A 20,500-nucleotide genomic window follows, 5' to 3' on the forward strand; every position below is an offset into this window, starting at 1 on the left:
GGCCTCATGACGGAACTCAAGGACTGTGCGAAGACCGGGCCTGGTCAAGGAGAACAGCACGGAACCCGAAATCAGGGGATCCAAATCGGTGCGTTGGAAACTAGACCTTGCTGCTGGATAGGATAACGAGGGGACGGGCTGGGATGACACCGGCTTGGATGTTGACAGCAGCAGCAGCTCCAGCCTGTCTCAGCTAAAGTCTTCTCCTTTCCCCAGAAGCCCAGTTATCGCCGTCACTGATACCCTCTAACAGACTGTCAGACCAGGGCGGTCATGAAAACTCTCCCCCGCGCAAGGGAAAGGGAGCAAGGGATGGCGTCACCATGGAAGCCTCACGCAATACTTGCTTGCAGTGTAGCTGTAGCCGCTTCGGCCCCAGGGTATTAGAGAGACTAGGTGGGCACAAGGCGGCTGAGGTGGGTATTGGTCCTATAAAGGCCTCACCCATCCTGTCTCTTTACTTAATACTTGACATTTCAAAGGTTTTCGCTGTTTTCCCTTCTTTTCTGTATCTTTAATAACCGGCTAAACGGATGCTTCATGGGGTCTTTGCCAGGGCGCTAAGCAGGCTGAGGTCTGTGTGTACCAAACCCCAGACCTGGTTTAAACACGGCATAATGTGGCTGGGTTACATTAACACCTGTAGCCCATATAGTTCATCTAAATGAATACATTTCTGGTACCCAGTGTGGGGCTAGAGGGTTAAACACCTGGAGGTTGCTTTCCTGTACCTGGAGGTTCTTCGAGATGCGCAGTCCCGGGCCGTATCCCACACGTGGGGGACGCATGCAGACCTGCACGCACTGTCGCTTTCCCCCTGCTCCAAACTGAGGGCACAAAAGGCCGTGCAGTCCGATGCCTCTCCAGTTCCTTCTCTTACAGCAAATCCAGAGAATCGGCAGGAGGAGGGATGGAGAGTGGGTGTGGGATACAGACGGGACCACACATCTCAAAGAACCTCCAGTTACAGGTAGGTCATCTCCATTTCTTCTTCAAGCGTGCAGGAGATGAGCAAGCAGGGAGCAAACAGGAGGTGGGTGGGAGGAGGCAGACGTGTCTGTAGTACTGTAGCTGTCTCTAGTACCTCTGTGCCCACAGCTAGATCTGCCGTAGCAGGCTGGACCAAAGCATAAGGTCTCATGAAGGTGTGTGGGGCGCTCCAGGTGCCTGCTCTACATATCTCGAGTCGGGGTACGTCTCTCAGGGGTACAGCAGAGGTTGCTTGAATTCTGGTGGAATGGGCCCTCACCCCTTCTGGGGGAGGCACGTGGGCTAGTTGGTGACAAAGAATAAGGCAGCCAGGGATCTATTTCAAAAGCCGCTGCACAGATAGAGCTGGACCCCTTGATCTCTCTGCTATGGAACAAATCGTTGAGGTGTCTTTTGTCCTTTGTAGATAAAAGGCCAGTGCCCTTCAGATGTCCAGAGAACGCAGCCTCCTCTCTTAAACTGAGGCCCACGGCTTAGGAAACAAATACTGGTAAGTGGATGGTTGGACTCGTCTGAAACTACTGTAGGGATGAATCTTGGGTGTGGGCGCAGGGAGAACTTTTCTTTACTGAAGGTAACGTCTGACAATCCACCGTGAGCGCTCCCAGCTCCCTGAATTCTGGCTGATGGTCTTACGACTAGAAAGGCCACGTTCATAGAACGATGGGCCACGAAGCACATGTCTAGAGGTGACTTCTCCTTTTATACATTGATACGAGCAGGGTCCATGTTACACCCTTACGCTTTCTGTTATTATCCTGGACCTTGTACTGGCAAGTTTGAGCAAAACATCCCCATCCATTATCCTGTTGGTCCCCCCTTACCTTCGGAGAGTCCCTCTCCCATCTCCTAGGAATCTCTTCAGGCCATTGCTCTAGGTGCTACTGCACGATCCTCCCCAGTCAGGAATGTCCTTACTTGGGGCTAGCTCATGCCTGCCCCGCCCAGGCCTACTCTGCTTCACCGTCTCTCCTTCATACAGTTAGCTGTGCCAGGGGCTCCAGCAAGGCCTACAGGGGGTTCTGCAGGCAGGGCTGGGCAGACGTTGCTGGTATCTGGGCACAGGGGAGGGGTTCTGCAGGCAGGGCTGGGCAGACGTGGCTGGTATCTGGGCACAGGGGAGGGGGGTTCTGCAGGCAGGGCTGGGCAGACGTGGCTGGTATCTGGGCGCAGGGGAGGGGTTCTGCAGGCAGGGCTGGGCAGACGTGGCTGGTATCTGGGCACAGGGGAGGGGGGTTCTGCAGGCAGGGCTGGGCAGACGTGGCTGGTATCTGGGCACAGGGGAGGGGTACTGCAGGCAGGGCTGGGCAGACATGGCTGGTATCTGGGCACAGGGGAGGGGTACTGCAGGCAGGGCTGGGCAGACGTGGCTGGTATCTGGGCGCAGGGGAGGGGTTCTGCAGGCAGGGCTGGGCAGACGTGGCTGGTATCTGGGCACAGGGGAGGGGGGTTCTGCAGGCAGGGCTGGGCAGACGTGGCTGGTATCTGGGCACAGGGGAGGGGGGTGCTGCAGGCAGGGCTGGGCAGACGTGGCTGGTATCTGGGCGCAGGGGAGGGGTACTGCAGGCAGGGCTGGGCAGACGTGGCTGGTATCTGGGCGCAGGGGAGGGGGGTTCTGCAGGCAGGGCTGGGCAGATGTGGCTGGTATCTGGGCGCAGGGGAGGGGTTCTGCAGGCAGGGCTGGGCAGACGTGGCTGGTATCTGGGCACAGGGGAGGGGGATTCTGCAGGCAGGGCTGGGCAGACGTGGCTGGTATCTGGGCACAGGGGAGGGGGGTTCTGCAGGCAGAGCTGGGCAGACGTGGCTGGTATCTGGGCACAGGGGAGGGGTTCTGCAGGCAGGACTGGGCAGATGTGGCTGGTATCTGGGCACAGGGGAGGGGTTCTGCAGGCAGGGCTGGGCAGACGTGGCTGGTATTTGGGCGCAGGGGAGGGGGGTGCTGCAGGCAGGGCTGGGCAGACGTGGCTGGTATCTGGGCACAGGGGAGGGGGGTGCTGCAGGCAGGGCTGGGCAGACGTGGCTGGTATCTGGGCGCAGGGGAGGGGTACTGCAAGCAGGGCTGGGCAGACATGGCTGGTATCTGGGCACAGGGGAGGGGTACTGCAGGCAGGGCTGGGCAGACGTGGCTGGTATCTGGGCGCAGGGGAGGGGGGTTCTGCAGGCAGGGCTGGGCAGACGTGGCTGGTATCTGGGCGCAGGGGAGGGGTTCTGCAGGCAGGGCTGGGCAGACGTGGCTGGTATCTGGGCACAGGGGAGGGGTTCTGCAGGCAGGGCTGGGCAGACGTGGCTGGTATCTGGGCACAGGGGAGGGGTACTGCAGGCAGAGCTGGGCAGACGTGGCTGGTATCTGGGCACAGGGGAGGGGTACTGCAGGCAGGGCTGGGCAGACTCTGCTGAAGGCCTGTCCCCATCCCTGCGCAGCGCCACCAACCTGAGACTCCGGCGTTATTGACCAGGATGTCCAGCCGCTTCTCCTCCTGCCGGATCTGCTTAGCAAAGCGCCGGATGGAGGCCATGTTGCTGAGGTCCACGATCCTCAGAGGCACGTTTGGGTTCCCGGTGGCCCTCTGGATTTCCTCCGCGGCCGCCTGCCCCCGCTCTCTGCTGCAGCAGGCGAGGATGGTGCGGGCGTTCCTGTGGGCCAGGTCTAAGGCGACGTATTTCCCGATCCCTGTGGGCACAGGCCTGCGTCACACGGTGCTGGTTACGCTGGCTGCTCTAACGGCCCCTTCTGCCTCCAGAACTCAGCCCCTTTGTTTGCCCCAGTGCCCGACACCTCTCTGCCATTCCCTGCCAACATCCGCCCCCTCCCCAGCGCGAAGGAGCAGGTCACTGGAGAGAGAGGAGGGTGCGGGACACAGCCGAGGGGGTCCTGTTTTCTTGCAGGCATCTCAGAAGAACTGGGCTTGCAGGAAGGGTTGAGCGGAGGGCCCGGGCAGTGGGGCAGGAAGGAGAGGGAGCAGGGGGGAAGCAGACAGGTAGGAGCATGGCTTCCAGCAGTGGCCAGGCTGGAGCAATGGCAGCAGGAGTCCTGCAGATCCCAAGGCGACCGCGGGAGGTGGTGGGGAAGGGGTGAGGAGCCCCCCCCCCACAACGAGGGAGTAGACCCCGGATGCCCTGCCCGTAGGAACAGCCACCCCCGGGCCCACCGGCAGGGCTGGCTGCCCAGAGGGGCCGAGCAGCGGCACTGATTGACCCGCACGGCATGGGGCAGTCAGAGCAGCTCGGAGGACGCCTCTGTCCCAAGGAGCAGAGGGGTCTCGGTGCTGGCCCTGGGGAGCTGGGCCCCCTGCCTGCCCTGCCGGCGAGGGGCAGCACTCAGCTCCCTGGGGCCTGGACTCGGTGTGGGGAGGGGAGAGTGGCCAGATGGGGCACCGGGGGAGTGGGGGAGGACGGCCAGACGCGATCCTGGAGGGGGAGCGGAAGGACAGCCAGATGGGGCCCCGGGGGTGTGGGGGGAGGACGGCCAGACGGGGTCCTGGAGGGGGAGGGGGAGGATGGCCAGACGGGGCCCTGGAGGGGGAGCAGGAGGACGGCCAGACGGGGCCCTGGAGGGGGAGGGGGAGGACGGCCAGACGGGGCCCTGGAGGGGGACGGGGAGGACGGCCAGACGGGGTCCTGGAGGGGAGCGGGAGGACGGCCAGACGGGGTCCTGGAGGGGGAAGGGGAGGACGGCCAGACGGGGTCCTGGAGGGGGAGGGGGAGGACGGCCAGACGGGGTCCTGGAGGGGAGCGGGAGGATGGCCAGACGGGGCCCTGGAGGGGGAAGGGGAGGACGGCCAGACGGGGTCCTGGAGGGGAGCGGGAGGACGGCCAGACGGGGCCCTGGAGGGGGAGGGGGAGGACGGCCAGACGGGGCCCTGGAGGGGGAGGGGGAGGACGGCCAGACGGGGTCCTGGAGGGGAGGGGGAGGATGGCCAGACGGGGCCCTGGAGGGGGAGGGGGAGGACGGCCAGACGGGGTCCTGGAGGGGAGCGGGAGGACGGCCAGACGGGGCCCTGGAGGGGGAGGGGGAGGACGGCCAGACGGGGCCCTGGAGGGGGAGGGGGAGGACGGCCAGACAGGGCCCAGGGGGCGGGGGGGGGCAGGGGGTTTCACTATGTGGGTATGCACTGCGTCACCCCAGCTTTAGTTGCCTTCTCTCCCTCAACTGTTCCCCCCCCGCCTCTCCCTGCCCCGGCTCCTCACTCAGTGCCTCCGGCGCACCCCAGCCTGGGCTGCCCAAACCCCCCTGCCGGGCCCAGCATGAGGCAATCGCTGGAGGGCAGCCAGCCGCCTGGCCCCCCGGGCGCTCGGCCCACACCCCCCGCTGAACCAGGCCGATCTCAGTGCCTGCCGGGGGGCAGGCTGCATCAGCTGCGCGAGGGCCGGGGCGCCCCCTCCCCACGGCGCTCACAGGCTCAGGCGGGTCGGTGGCTGCTCCACGGAGGGTCTCTAAGATTTGGCAATCAGCCCCCCTTCCCACCCACTGCCCGTGGGGGCTCCAAGCTTCCCGGTGCGCCAAAGGGGGCAGAGGTCCAAAAAACAGGGGTGAGAATACAGCCTCCGGGGCTGGGGGGGGGTGGGGGGGGGCAGGGAAAGCAAGCAGCCTGCCGGCTCCGTTCTGGTTTCTGACTCTTGGCTCCGGCTCTGACTCTGGCTCACCCTTCGGCTGAGGCTTTGGCTTCTGACTCCAGTTCTGCCCTTCAGCTTGGCCCCTCGGCTCTGACACCAGCTTCACCCTGAGACTGGCGCCTGATTCCTGGATCTACGCTTGGCATTTCCCCGGGCTTCCACCACAGCCGCCAGGCAAGGCCCTGGCAGCTTGCAGTTCGAGCAGCCCAGAAAAGACCAGGCATAGGAAGGGTGCAGGCTGAATGACGTGGAGGTCCCTTCTGGAACTACCACAGCAGAAGCCCTGCACCCGTAGGTGCAGACTCTGTGGGTGCTCCAGCCCTGGAGGCGTGGGGTGGAGGGGGGCAGGAAGAGGTGGGGCAGAGGAGGGGCTCGAGGAAGGGGTGGAGCAGGGGGTTGAGCACCCCCCCCAGGTGGAGAGGCAGTTGGCACCTATGTCTGCACCCCCTCCCAACGCCTGGTAGTCCAAAGTGCAGCCAGCCACTGGCACCACGGCTGGCAAGGACTCAGAGGCTCTTTTACAGCTGAACTAGCTGGGGTGGAAGCCCTTAGCCGAGGGGCCCGGAGCGAGCCATGCATCGGGCCTGGCAGCCAACTAACAGAACGAGGGCAGGCAAAGACGTGTATCAGCCAGAACCAGCCCCTTCCCCTCATATGACTCCAGGTAATCTGCCAGACCCCGAGCCAACGCAGAGTGACCAAATTCCATCCCAGCTCTCCGCCGATGAAACGGACCGGCATCAAACCCAACCAAGACCCTCTGCCCCTCTGGGTCAGACAACTCCAGGACCCAGGTCCAGCAGCAGGGCCGGAGCTGGGTCAGTACCTCACTCCACCACACCATGAGCCACCCCACTGGAATCCTGACACCCCTAACCGGAGCACCACTCCACTTCGTCTGACCCTCCCCTTCAGCACCCTGCAATGCCCAGCCTCCACTTGGAAGCATTGGTCGACTCGGACACAGCTGGTAACTTCATTGATCAAGAAATTGTCAAGGGTCATCGGGTTCCTACCCTCCACAAGGACTCCCCTCAGCTCGTTGAGACCATCAAGGCGTCACCTCTCTCTTTGGAGCCTGTCACCTATCAAACATCACCTCTGGAGATCATCACCAGCAGCGGTCACGGGGAATCATGGAGTTCAGGGTGATCTGTGCCCCACATTCACCAGTTGTTCTTGGTGCCCCTTGGCTTGTTCCCCATGACTCCCTAATTGGCTGGTAATCGTTGTTCACTGCAGTGCCAACGAGAATGCCTCCTGAGCCCCTGTCCACAGTCAACCATGCTCTGTGGTTCACTCCAACCCCCAAGACTCCAGGAGAGGCAAGCAGCAGGCCCAGCCACACCGAAGATTCCTGTCAAATACCTGGAATTTGCCAAGGTGTTTGACAAACCTAAGTCAGACCCCCTAGCACCCCACTGCCATTACAACTGCCCTATTGAACTTGGCCAGGGAACAGAGGTTCCCTTCGGATGCATTTATGCTCTCTCTGAGCCACAGCTCCAAGCCCCCTGGGAATAGCTAGAGGAAAACCTGCAGAAGGACTTTAACCTTGGTGCCGCTATATTCTTGGTAACCAAGAAGGATGGTTCTCTCTGTTGGGGACACTGGGGCATGGCCACTAGGTAACTCGAGGGGATGGAAGACCACGAGTGTCGATGAAGCCCCCTCGCACTAGGCCCAGGTGTCCTTGGGCCCCCCCCTCCCGCCTGGAGGCACTCGCAGCAGCTCTGCGTACTAGGCCCAAGTGTCCTTGGCCCCCCCGCCTGGAGGCACTCGCAGCAGTTATGCTGAGGATCTGCAACAATATGCTGCAGAGTCAGACTGCCTGAAACTAAGCAAGGCCAAACAGGGTAGATATGGAAGAACAATGCTGAATAAAGCAGCTTTATGTATAGTTTAACAAATGATACAGAGAATCAGGGAACTAGCTGGGAACTGGATTGGCTGGCTATATGGATACTTGGGGCAGCTTGCTATTGGATAAGTATGCTGGGAAAAAGGATGTGTAAAAGCCTGTGTAACTTCCTGCTCTGTGTACAGGATTTGAGATTCAAATCTCCCTGTACCTATTTGAAGCTTCAAATAAACTTTTCTGCTTCTCCACCCCGTTGTGATTATTGGGTGTAGCACACCGGGTAACGAACCAACTCAAGCTGTTGTTCAGCCTCTCGGCACTGGGTGCCGGCAACAGCTTTTGGCGTCCCTGGGTGGGCCCGAGGCTGCAATTTAGCCTTGCCCGGACCCCTCCTGGAGGTCAAGGATTGCGGCGAGAACCGACGCCCAGTGCGCACCGGTGAGTTCACCGGGGCCTCGGAGGAGACGCGATTTGATCGACCCCAGAGGGCACAGCGGTGCAACGCACTCATATAGTGGAGAAGCAGTTGTGGACGGCGGTGAAGAACCGGTCCCTTACACATGGGGGAGGAGCAGCTGCAGGCCACGGTGAAGAACCGGTCCCTTGGATAAGGTAGGAACCTTTTGAAATCTGGATTGTATGCTCTGTTGGAACCTGGGGACGCCCAGAGTTACCCTGTAGGTATGGGACAGGGACAGAGCTCAGGGGTTAGGGCACGGTGTACGCCCCTAGAGTGCATTCTAGCAAACTGAAAGGTATTTGGTGCGGATCCGATGACTAAGAGCCAATTAAAACAATTCTATACAGTTGACTGGCCTCAATATCAACTAGAGGACCAGGAGTGGTGGCCACCAGGAGGGTCAATTAATTACAACACGATCCTCCAATTAGTTTTGTTTTGTCAGTGAATGGGTAAATGGAATGAACATATGTATGTGCATTTGTTTCTGACTTTATGTACTAGACCAGATATTTTAAAGCACTGTAATCTGACTCCGACTGGTTCGGTAGCAGCTAATGTTAGTCCCCAGACCCCCACCCCCACTGTAATGGCAGAGCCGGTGTCCCCTTCGGCCCCTACACCCACACCTTGTAAGTCCCCCGAGCAGACCCCAGGTGGGATCCAAATGATGAAAGGGATATGACCCGCCTTACCTCCTATAAGGAGTTGCTTTTGCATGGACTCCGTCACTCGGCTGTCCGACATAATAATTGGGCAAAGCCATATGAAGTAATGCAGGATTTAAAAGAAAGCCCAGGGGCCTTTCTACAGCGTATTCGGGACACCATTCTACAGAACACTAATGCAGACCTCGATGATCAGGCAACTGAGTCAATTATTAAGGGAATTTTTACGAGCAGAGCAGCCCCTGATATTAAGAGAAAGTTACAAAAAAAGGAGGATTTAATGGGCATGACCATGGCACAAATCTTAGAGACTGTAAACTGAGCTTATAGTCTGAGAGAGACAGAGAAGGAGAAAAAGCAAGTGAGAGTGATGGTAACAGCGGTACAGGCCGGCACTAAGAGAAGTGGCCGGGGAGGAAGGGGCCGTGGACGCGACCGTCCGGGCCCGCAGGAGAGACGACTGGGTCGCAACCAGTGTGCCCTGTGTTGACAGGAGGGACACTGGAAAAATGAGTGCCCAAAGAGGAAAGAAAAGGGGGGTTCCCCTATGATGGCGATGGCGGAGCAGGAATAGGAGTGTCAGGGGAGACGGACCACCCTACCCCCGGAACCCCGAGTAAAGATGCAGGTGGGAAGCTCAGAAATAGATTTTTTAGTGAACTCTGAAGCGGCCCAAACTGCCGTAAATCAGCCTCTTCAGTTGCCAGTAGCAGATTCCCTTACTGTGGTGGGAGCCACAGGCAGGGACACCAAGTGCCCAGTGTATTCCCCAGTGGAATGCGCTTTGGGAAACAGGACTATATCCCACAAGCTGGTATCCCTCCCTGAGTGTCCAATGCTTCTGCTGGGATGGGATCTACTTTGTCACCTCGGTGCCACCCTGCATTTTACTGAGGACGAAATAACCCTTACCTTACCCCCTGAGAATTCATCAATCATGACCCTTGCAGTTGAGCCCTCAGCCATTGCAAGCCCCAGAATGGAGCCCGTGGGAAGACCAGGTGTACCCCCTCGTGTGGGCATCAGGGATTCCAGGAAAGGACACCCACCAGACCCCCATTACTATTCAGCTCATACCAGGAAAAGGCCCAGTGCAAGTAAAACAGTATCCAATCAAGAGGGAAGCCAGAGAAGGTTTACAGGAAACTATAGATCGATTCCTAATGTATGGTATTCTCCGGGAATGTCAGTCAGCCTGGAACACTCCCATTCTACCCGTACAGAAGCCTGATGGCATGTATCGGCTGGTACAGGACCTAAGGGCAGTCAATGAACGGGTTAAGACTCTGCACCCTCTTGTCCCTAACCCGTATACCTTATTGGCTTCTATAGGGGGACAGTATACCCGTTTTTCAGTCCTTGATCTGAAAGATGCTTTCTTTACCATCCCAGTTGCCACCCCGTCACAGGAGATCTTCTCCTTCGAGTGGGAGGACCGAAAAAGGGTTAAAAAGCAACTTTGCTGGACAGTGTTGGCCCAGGGATTTAAAAACTCCCCCACCCTCTTTGGCCAGGCTCTGGCCAGGGACCTAGAGGAGTGGGATAATGAGGAGGCCCTCCTTCTGCAGTATGTATATGATTTGTTAATTGCCACTGTGGGCCAAACCCCCTGCCTTAAAGCCACCGTGAGCCTCCTGAATTTTATTGGACTCCGGGGATATTGGGTAGCACGGAGTAAGGCTCAAATTGCCCTCCCAGAGGTACGGTACCTCGGGTTTCACATACGACAAGGGGAGCGTCAGCTTTCAAGCGAAAGAAAGGAAGCTATCTGTCAAGTTCCTACCCCAAGTAACTGTAAGTGGCTCAGGGCATTTCTGGGTATGGCAGGCTTTTGCAGGATATGGATCCCAGAGTTTGGACTGTGGGCTAAACCCCTGTACGACTGTGTAAAAGAAGCAGATCGTGACCCCTTCTATTGGACCCCAGAGGCTGACAGGGCATTTAAAATCCTGAAAAGAAAATTGATGGAAGCCCCGGCTCTGGGCCTGCCGGATCTCTCTAAGCCGTTTCAGTTGTATGTATATGAACGAAGGGGGGTGGCCCTAGGAGTGCTCACACAGCTGTTAGGAGCATGGAGACGTCCCGTGGCTTATTTTTCTAAGCAATTGGATCAGGTTGCAAAGGGTTGGCCGGTATCTTTACGGGCGGTCGCAGCTTCTGCCCTAGTGCTTGAGGAAGCCGAGAAGCTAACATTGGGAGGGGTTATGCAAATCTATACTCCCCATATGGTCCGAGCCATATTGGATGCAAAGGGAGGGCTCTGGCTCACCCAGGCTCGGATTGCTCGGTACCAGGCTAAGCTGTTAGAGAACTCTGAAGTCACCTTACAGCCTTGCCCCTCCCTTAACCCAGCCACTCTCTTGCCAGAAACAGAGGAACAGAAACATGACTGTTTAGAGATCATAGATGTCCAGTACTCCAGCCGTCCGGATTTAAAGGATGTACCCTTCCCAATTGCAGATTATGAGTGGTACACTGATGGTAGCAGTACTGTAATAGATGGACAAAGGAGGGTGAGTTATGCTCTTGTGACCCTCCATGACACTGTGGAAGCTGAAGGTTTGCCTGCTGGGACCTCTGCCCAGCTTGCCGAACTAATAGCCCTGACCCGTGCACTTGAACTGTCAAAAGGAAAGCGGGTCAACATTTTTACTGATTCAAAATATGCTTTTGGGGTGCTGCATGCTCATGCTGGCCTATGGAAGCAAAGGGGAATGCTGACAGCCCAAGGCTCCCCAGTCAAGTACGGGCCCCAAATCCTCCGGCTCCTAGAAGCCGTACAACTTCCCTCAGAAGTGGCGGTGGTACACTGTAAAGCCCATCAAAGGGAGGATCAAGATGTGGCCAGAGGTAATGCCCGGGCAGATAGAGAGGCGAAGCATGCTGCCACCCTGCCATCCCCTCAGAATGAGAACGCCCATATGCATGCCCTTATCCCATCAGTAGGGGAGCTTCCAACCCCTCAGTACTCTGGGGAGGAGAGACAGCTAACTGACAAACTCGGTCTCCGGGAAAAGGAGGGATGCCTCCATTCCCCGGAAGGGAAGGTCCTCTTACCAAAGGGCCTAATCTGGCCAGTGCTGCAGAAACTACATCAAACCACTCATGCTGGCAGGGAAGCACTTATCCAACTAATGGGAAAATACTTTATCACTTCCGGACTCCGACCCCTGGCTGCCCAGGTACAAGCGGACTGCTTAGTCTGCAAAAGAATAACCCCCGACCGGGACATCCTGTGCCACCAGCTGCCCTAGAACCCACTCCGGGCCCTGGACAAGTGTGGAAATAGACTTTACTGAGTTTCCCTGGACCCCAGGGTTCAAATATCTCCTTGTCATAGTGGATCGGTTCAGCGGATGGCCAGAAGCCTTCCCATGCCGTAACTGCACTGCCAGAACAGTGGCCCTCAAGTTTGTTAAGGAAATCATTCCTCGCTTTGGACTCCCCCGTGGATGGAATCTGACAACGGGACACACTTCATGTCAAAAATCATTCAAAGCATCTCACATGCCTTACAGATCCCCTGGAAACTCCATACGCCCTGGAGACCGCAAGCCAGTGGGGTAGTGGAGAGTACCAATCAGACCCTCAAATGGCATCTCTCAAAAGTGTGTCAAGAAGCCTCACTGCGATGGCCTGATGCTTTGCCCCTCGTCCTGCTCCGTGTCTGCGTTCTCCCAAGGGGTAGATTAGGGCTCAGTCCCTTTGAAATTATGTTTGGAAGGGCATGGCCTATGAATGGCACCTGGTTCTGTCAGGGGAATGGGAGTTGGGTAATGGTTTTTTGTCACAGTATATGTGTTCCCTGTCTGCTGTTCTCTTGTCTCTTCACAGGTATACCAAGGATTCCCAGCCTCTCCCCTTGGACTCTCCCGTCCACTCCTTACAGCCTGGTGACTCTGTGCTTGTTCGCACCTGGAAAGACGAGCCTCTCCAGGAAAAGTGGAAAGGACCCTATACCGTCCTGCTGATCTCCCACACAGCGGCAAAGGTCGAGGGACACACGAACTGGATCCATCACTCTCGTCTGAAGGCAGCACCCGCCCCCTCGTCAGCAGAACAGTGGACCGTCCAACCTGCTGACTCCTCATCTAGTGACGATCTCGGGCTAAAGCTACTGTTTAAGAGACACAAATAGCGGGCACCTTAATGCTAAAATGGGCCCACCCAGGTACTGGAGGCCCTGGGCTGGGAAGACTCTGGTGATAATTAATTGGGTAACATTGTTATTCTCTGTATTGGTATTTCCAAACCGTGCATATCGGGAGTATAACTCCTTTGTTTCGCTTGCGCACCATGTTGCTACTTTAACAAACCAGGCTGATTGCTGGGTACGTGCTCCAACTCCACTGTCCCCCCAAACGGGAATGCCCCTTGACATGCTGCCCCTGACCCTAGCAGAATTAGCTGCCACCAAAGAGCAGGAAAGAACGGACTCGCCGTTCTGGAATAAGACCTCTTTACAGCAAGCCACCTATCAGGACCAGGAGTATTCAGTTGCAGTACTCACTGAGGGAGTGTTATGTTTTACCCGAAACCAATCTGATCACTATGGGCATCCTGTGGGAAAGAGCTCCTGTGTTATCACACAGTGGGCTGATGGGTATTGGATAAAGACCAACAGGGGAGGCCAACAGTGTGGGTGTAATGGTTCCTCCCCTTTTAGGGAAACTCTTACAAATAATCTTACCACAAAAAAAGGGGTTTGGAAATGTAACTTGCCGTCCAGTTAACATTTCCAATGTAGCAAGCCAATGGTGGGTTTGTAGTGGTCCCTATGGCGAGTGTAATTTGAACGGCACAATTAGAAACGCCCCCACTTGTACCCAATCAAAAAAATAAGATGCCCCCTTAGGGGCATATAAATTGTTTAAAAAAGCAGCCAAAGCAGCCTTAAATATCCCAAGAATCCCCTTAAGAAACAGTCCTTACTGGGCCCTACAGGGTCACTATTTTGTATGTGGCCAAAAGGCTTACAAGGTGCTGCCAGCCAACTGGACAGGTAGCTGTTATATAGCTCATGGAGTTCCTCATCTTTCCATAACTGCCACACTGCCCAAAGGAAAGATTAGAAATGCCCGAGACACCTCTGTTGAGTCACGAGAAAAGACCCTGCGGCGACTGACTACGGCATTGGAGGGCAATATGTAGAATTCAATCACAACCGAGAAGCTTGTAGGGTGCTCTGTACTGGGAATAGCGCCACTGTTTACCGGGCCAGCCATGGCATGCATAGGCCGCTATACTATAAGGCTGCAGATGGTACTTGAGAAAGTTGCCTTAGAGTTAGAGGACTCGGTTACTGATTTAGGGTCAGCAGTAAAAACATTAAATAAAGAGGTACAGCAGCTCAGGACATTTTCCCTCCAAAACAGGCTGGCTTTGGACTATCTCTTGGCATCCCAAGGAAGGGTTTGTGCCCTCGTCGGGCCCCGATGTTGTGTATATGTAAATGATAGCAGTTATGAGATCTATGAAAAGGTGGTACAGGCTGAGGCCCAGGCCCGAGCCGGAGCACAGGTTGCCTATACTCCCCCCGAGAGCGATTGGTTGCAAACCTTGTTTTCAGGCTGGGGTTTGTCGTCTTGGCTTGGTGGTTTATTTAGCCTGTTATTGAAACTTCTCTTTCCTGTATTGCTTGTATTACTGGTATTATGCTGTGCAGTATCATGTCTCAGGGCCCTTTTGCAGAAGTTAATAAGTCATTCTCTTCAGGGCTATCACAGAGTGCTTATGCAAAGTCCTATTGTAAAGAAATAAGTAGCCCAAGTGAGAAAACTCAGAGCCAAGGTTGTTGAATGTTCTCAAAGGGGGGAGTTGTTGGGGACACTGGGCATGGCCACTAGGTAACTCGAGGGGATGGAAGACCACGAGTGTCGATGAAGCCCCCTCGCACTAGGCCCAGGTGTCCTTGGCCCCCCCTCCCGCCTGGAGGCACTCGCAGCAGCTCTGCGTACTAGGCCCAAGTGTCCTTGGCCCCCCCGCCTGGAGACACACACAGCAGTTCTGCTGAGGATCTGCAACAATATGCTGCAGAGTCAGACTGCCTGAAACTAAGCAAGGCCAAACAGGGCAGATATGGAAGAACAATGCTGAATAAAGCAGCTTTATGTATAGTTTAACAAATGATACAGAGAACCAGGGAACTAGCTGGGAACTGGATTGGCTGGCTATACGGATACTTGGGGCAGCTTGCTATTGGATAAGTATGCTGGGAAAAAGGATGTATAAAAGCCTGTGTAACTTCCTGCTCTGTGTACAGGATTTGAGATTCAAATCTTCCTGTACCTATTTGAAGCTTCAAATAAACTTTTCTGCTTCTCCACCCCATTGTGATTATTGGGTGTAGCACACCGGGTAACGAACCAACTCAAGCTGTTGTTCAGCCTCTCGGCACTGGGCGCCAGCAACATCTCCAACCCTGCGTCGAAGACCTGTCACTAAATCAAATCACAGAATGCAATCAGTATCTCTGTCCCCTTATTAAAGAGTTCCTGCAGAGACCCCTCTTCATAAATGTACTCCTGGGTGGAGCAGATAGCATGGTCAGAATCAGCGAGGAGATGAGCCCGAGAGCGCTCTGAATGAAGCACGACCATTTTAAATATTTGATCACGCTGTATGGCCTCTGTAAGGCTCCCACTACCTTCCAGCGTTTCACAAATGACATCGTTAGGGACATCCTTGATCAGTTCATGGTCATCTAGGGGACGTTCTCATCTTCTCTGCAAATCAAGAGCTCCGTGACTGCTATGTATGTATCATTCCAGATAGACTTCGTCAGAACTAACTCTGTGCCAAGCCTGAAACATGTGAATTTGACAAGGACACAGTGGAGTTCCTAGGTTACATCATTTCCCCAGCAGAACTAACCCTGGACCCCACAGAATAGCAGCAACCACAGAGTGGAAGGCACCCTGTAATGTGCTGGGGGTTCAGCGATTCTTGGGCTTTGCAAACCTTAACCGGCAATTAACAGAACAAGGAGTAACAGTCTCAAGTTGCCGTGGGGGAGGTTTAGGTTGGATATTAGGAAACACTATTTCACTAAGAGGGTGGTGAAGCCCTGGAATGGGTTACCATCCTTTTTAAGGCCTGGCTTGACAAAGCCCTGGCTGGGATGATTTAGTTGGGGATTGGTCCTGCTTTGAGCTGGGGGTTGGACTAGATGACCTCCTGAGGTCCCTTCCAGCCCTGATATTCTATGATTCTATGAATTCATTAAGGGGTTTGTTATGCTGCACTCCATATGTTTTATGGAAATATCCTAATGAGTGTGAATATAATGTAACTGGAATATGCTTCATGCAAAAGGTCTCTTGTAAAATATCATTAAAAAGATTATAATCTACTGAGTGTGTTCACCCTATTTGTTTGCATGTTTCACTCTTGTCTCTGAAGCTAGAAATATAAAGTATAACTCTGAGCTACGATTGTAATTATGCAAAGTGTGGGCCATTGATGGTGGTTTAGAATCTTGATGGCTCCCATTGACTAGGACACTTGGCTGTCAATGGCTCTGTTTACTTGCAAGCCTTCCTGCCTACGTGTCAGCCAGCCCGGGAAGAATGGAGGTTGGGGGTCTCACAGGACATGTGATCAGGTCACATGATGCTGAAATCCATCTTAAATCTGGTACGTGTCCATTTAGAAGGATGGGTGGGGACCCGGAGAGACAAAGGATTCCCGCCTTGGGCCAAAGCTATAAAAGGGGGTGCAACAGAACAAAGGGGCTGCCAGTCGTGAGAAATCCCCTAGTTACCACCTTAGCTGGAACTAACAAGGACTGTACCAGGGGAAAGGTCGGGCCCAGACTAGGAAGGAGTCTTTAGTCTGTGAAAGAAGCTTATTGGAACTAGGCAGTCGCCTAGGGCATCAAGTGGTTGGGGGTGCCAAAAAGCGGTGCCCGGGCTCGGCAGGGAGAAGCCGCCTTCCGGAGGCACCGGAGAGCCAGAGTGTCGGCTTGCGGGGGCGGCGAGCCCCAGCTGTGGAGGAGTCGGTGCGGCACGGGGGGAGCAGCCCTGCAAAGGTAGTGGCACTGCTAGCAGGGAGCGGCCATGCTCCCCGCCCCTTCTGCCCAGGCTGCGGCCCGGCACCCCCCCCGGGGGGCTCCTGCAGGCTGCAGAAGATGCATGTGGGCAGCTGCCCCCATGCACCCCCTGGCTCCCCCCTCGCCGCGCTCGGGCTCTGCGGCTCCTGGGAGTGTGAGCCGCCGCTGCCCCTCCGGCTCACATGCCCAGGAGCCGCAGAGCCCGAGCGCGGCGAGTTTAGCCTGGAGGTGCACAGGGGTTGGCGCATAAATGCATATTTAGGGCTCTTCAATAACTTGATATCCCATCACATTGCATTTTTGGCCTTTTGTGTTTGAAAAGCAGATTCTGTGTTCACCGTTGAAAATCTTGGTTACGTTCCAGAACAATGGCACAGAATTCAGAAGAAGCCCTGCCTAGATTATAGTTTATCATGCAAGATGGGAATTCTTCAGATTTTCAGATAAAAAAAGACCAATTACATGGTTGAGGAGTAAATATAAAGTATTTTAATGTGTTTATAGAAAGTGAGTTTGTTTATACTTGGACCATCACATCTTAAAAACAGTCGTGTTTTACTAACTGTAATATTGTTAAAAATTCACAAAGAAAGAAAATGATTCTGAAAGTTGAGGATGGAAAAAACAGCCACACGCACCACTGTTGTTTGCCTATGCACCTGTTATATCCTGTATTTAGACTACTACATGCCACAAGTGGCCACAGCAATGGTTCCCTTAACCCACCCAGCAATACTGTTAATCTATCCAACTATACTCTCAGCCCAGCAGAAGAATTTGTCCTATCTCGGGGCCTCTCCTTCTGTCCCTCCACCCCCACGAACATGATACAGTTCTGTGGTGACCTAGAATCCTATTTTCGACGTCTCCGACTCAAGGAATATTTCCAACACACCTCTGAACAACATACTAATCCACAGAGACCTCCCTACCAACACTACAAAAAGAAGGATTCTGGGTGGACTCCTCCTGAAGGTCGAAACAACAGACTGGACTTCTACATAGAGTGCTTCCGCCGACGTGCACGGGCTGAAATTGTGGAAAAGCAGCATCACTTGCCCCATAACCTCAGCCATGCAGAACACAATGCCATCCACAGCCTCAGAAACAACTCTGACATCATAATCAAAAAGGCTGACAAAGGAGGTGCTGTTGTCATCATGAATAGGTTGGAATATGAACAAGAGGCTGCTCGGCAGCTCTCCAACACCACTTTCTACAAGCCATTACCCTCTGATCCCACTGAGAGTTACCAAAAGAAACTACAGCATTTGCTCAAGAAACTCCCTGAAAAAGCACAAGAACAAATCCACACAGACACACCCCTGGAACCCCGACCTGGGATATTCTATCTGCTACCCAAGATCCATAAACCTGGAAATCCTGGGCGCCCCATCATCTCAGGCATTGGCACCCTGACAGCAGGATTGTCTGGCTATGTAGACTCCCTCCTCAGGCCCTACGCTACCAGCACTCCCAGCTATCTTCGAGACACCACTGACTTCCTGAGGAAACTACAGTCCATCGATGATCTTCCTGATAACACCATCCTGGCCACTATGGATGTAGAAGCCCTCTACACCAACATTCCACACAAAGATGGACTACAAGCCATCAGGAACAGTCTCCCCGATAATGTCACGGCAAACCTGGTGGCTGAACTTTGTGACTTTGTCCTCACCCATAACTATTTCACATTTGGAGACAATGTATACCTTCAAATCAGCGGCACTGCTATGGGTACCCGCATGGCCCCACAGTATGCCAACATTTTTATGGCTGACTTAAAACAACGCTTCCTCAGCTCTCGTCCCCTAACGCCCCTACTCTACTTGCGCTACATTGATGACATCTTCATCATCTGGACCCATGGAAAAGAAGCCCTTGAGGAATTCCACCAAGATTTCAACAATTTCCATCCCACCATCAACCTCAACCTGGACCAGTCCACACAAGACATCCACTTCCTGGACACTGTGGTGCTAAAAGAAAAGGAGGACTTGTGGCACCTTAGAGACTAACCAATTTATTTGAGCATGAGCTTTCGTGAGCTACAGCTCACTTCATCGGATGCATACTGTGGAAATTGCAGAAGACATTATTATATACACAGACACCATGAAACAATACCTCCTCCCACCCCACTCTCCTGCTGGTAATAGCTTATCTAAAGTGATCATCAAGACGGGCCATTTCCTGCAGAAATCCAGGTTCAGGGGGTGAGAGAACCTGGATTTCTGCAGGAAATGGCTTACCTTGATTATCATACACATTTTGAAGAGAGTGGTCACTTTGGATGGGCTATTACCAGCAAGAGAGTGAGTTTGTCTGTGGGGGGGCGGAGGGTGAGAAAACCTGGATTTGTGCTGGAAATAGCCCATCTTGATGATCACTTTAGATAAGCTATTACCAGCAGGAGAGTGGGGTGGGAGGAGGTATTGTTTCATGGTGTCTGTGTATATAATAATGTCTTCTGCAATTTCCACAGTATGCATCCGATGAAGTGAGCTGTAGCTCACGAAAGCTCATGCTCAAATAAATTGGTTAGTCTCTAAGGTGCCACAAGTACTCCTTTTCTTTTTGCGAATACAGACTAACACGGCTGTTACTCTGAGACTATAGTGCTAATAAGCGATGGTCACATAAACACCACCCTATACCGGCAACCTACTGACCACTATTCCTACCTACATGCCTCCAGCTTTCACCCTGACCACACCACACGATCCATTGTCTACAGCCAAGCTCTACGGTACAACCGCATTTGCTCCAACCCCTCAGACAGAGACAAACACCTACAAGATCTCTATCAAGCATTCTTACAACTACAATACCCACCTGCGGAAGTGAAGAAACAGATTGACAGAGCCAGAAGAGTACCCAGAAGTCACCTACTACAGGACAGGCCCAACAAAGAAAATAACAGAACGCCACTAGTCGTCACCTTTAGCCCCCAACTAAACACTCTCCAACGCATCATCAAGGATCTACAACCTATCCTGAAGGACGACCCATCACTCTCACAAATCTTGGGAGACAGGCCAGTCCTCGCTTACAGACAACCTGAAGCAAATACTCACCAGCAACCACATACCACACAACAGAACCACTAACCCAGGAACCTATCCTTGCAACAAAGCCAATAGATATGTGGACACAGTTGCCAACTGTGTCCACATATCTATTCAGGGGACACCATCATAGGGCCTAATCACATCAGCCACACTATCAGAGGCTCGTTCGCCTGCACATCCACCAATGTGATCTATGCCATCATGTGCCAGCAATGCCCCTCTGCCATGTACATTGGTCAAACTGGACAGTCTCTACATAAAAGAATAAATGGACACAAATCAGATGTCAAGAACTATAACATTCATAAACCAGTCGGAGAACACTTCAGTCTCTCTGGTCACTCGATTACAGACCTAAAAGTTGCAATTCTTCAACAAAAAAACTTCAAAAACAGCCTCCAACGAGAGACTGCTGAATTGGAATTAATTTGCAAACTGGATACAATTAACTTAGGCTTGAATAGAGACTGGGAGTGGATGAGTCATTACACAAAGTAAAACTATTTCCCCATGTTTATTCCCTCTCCACCCTCCACTGTTCCTCAGATGTTCTTGTTAACTGTTGGAAATGGCCCGCCTTGATTATCACTACAAAAGGTTTTCTCCCCCCTCCCCCTGCTCTCCTGCTGGTAATAGCTCATCTTAAGTGATCACTCTCGTTAAAGTCTGTATGGTAACACCCATTGTTTCATGTTCTCTGTGTATATAAAATCTCCCCACTTGTATTTTCCACAGTATGCATCCGATGAAGTGAGCTGTAGCTCACGAAAGCTTATGCTCAAA

General features: G+C 54.0%; 1 protein-coding gene across 1 annotated transcript in view; it reads right to left on the reverse strand.

The window, feature by feature from the left end:
- Positions 1-20,500, reverse strand: part of LOC141986929 (retinol dehydrogenase 13-like) — a 43,655-nt gene that overhangs the window by 13,379 nt on the left and 9,776 nt on the right. The window contains exon 2 of the mRNA XM_074951997.1: positions 3,422-3,661. Coding sequence (XP_074808098.1) covers positions 3,422-3,661 — 240 coding nt within the window. The remainder of the gene's footprint in view (positions 1-3,421; positions 3,662-20,500) is intronic.

Source organism: Natator depressus, chromosome 4, assembly GCF_965152275.1.
Source record: "Natator depressus isolate rNatDep1 chromosome 4, rNatDep2.hap1, whole genome shotgun sequence".
Classification (NCBI taxonomy): Eukaryota; Metazoa; Chordata; order Testudines; family Cheloniidae; genus Natator; species Natator depressus.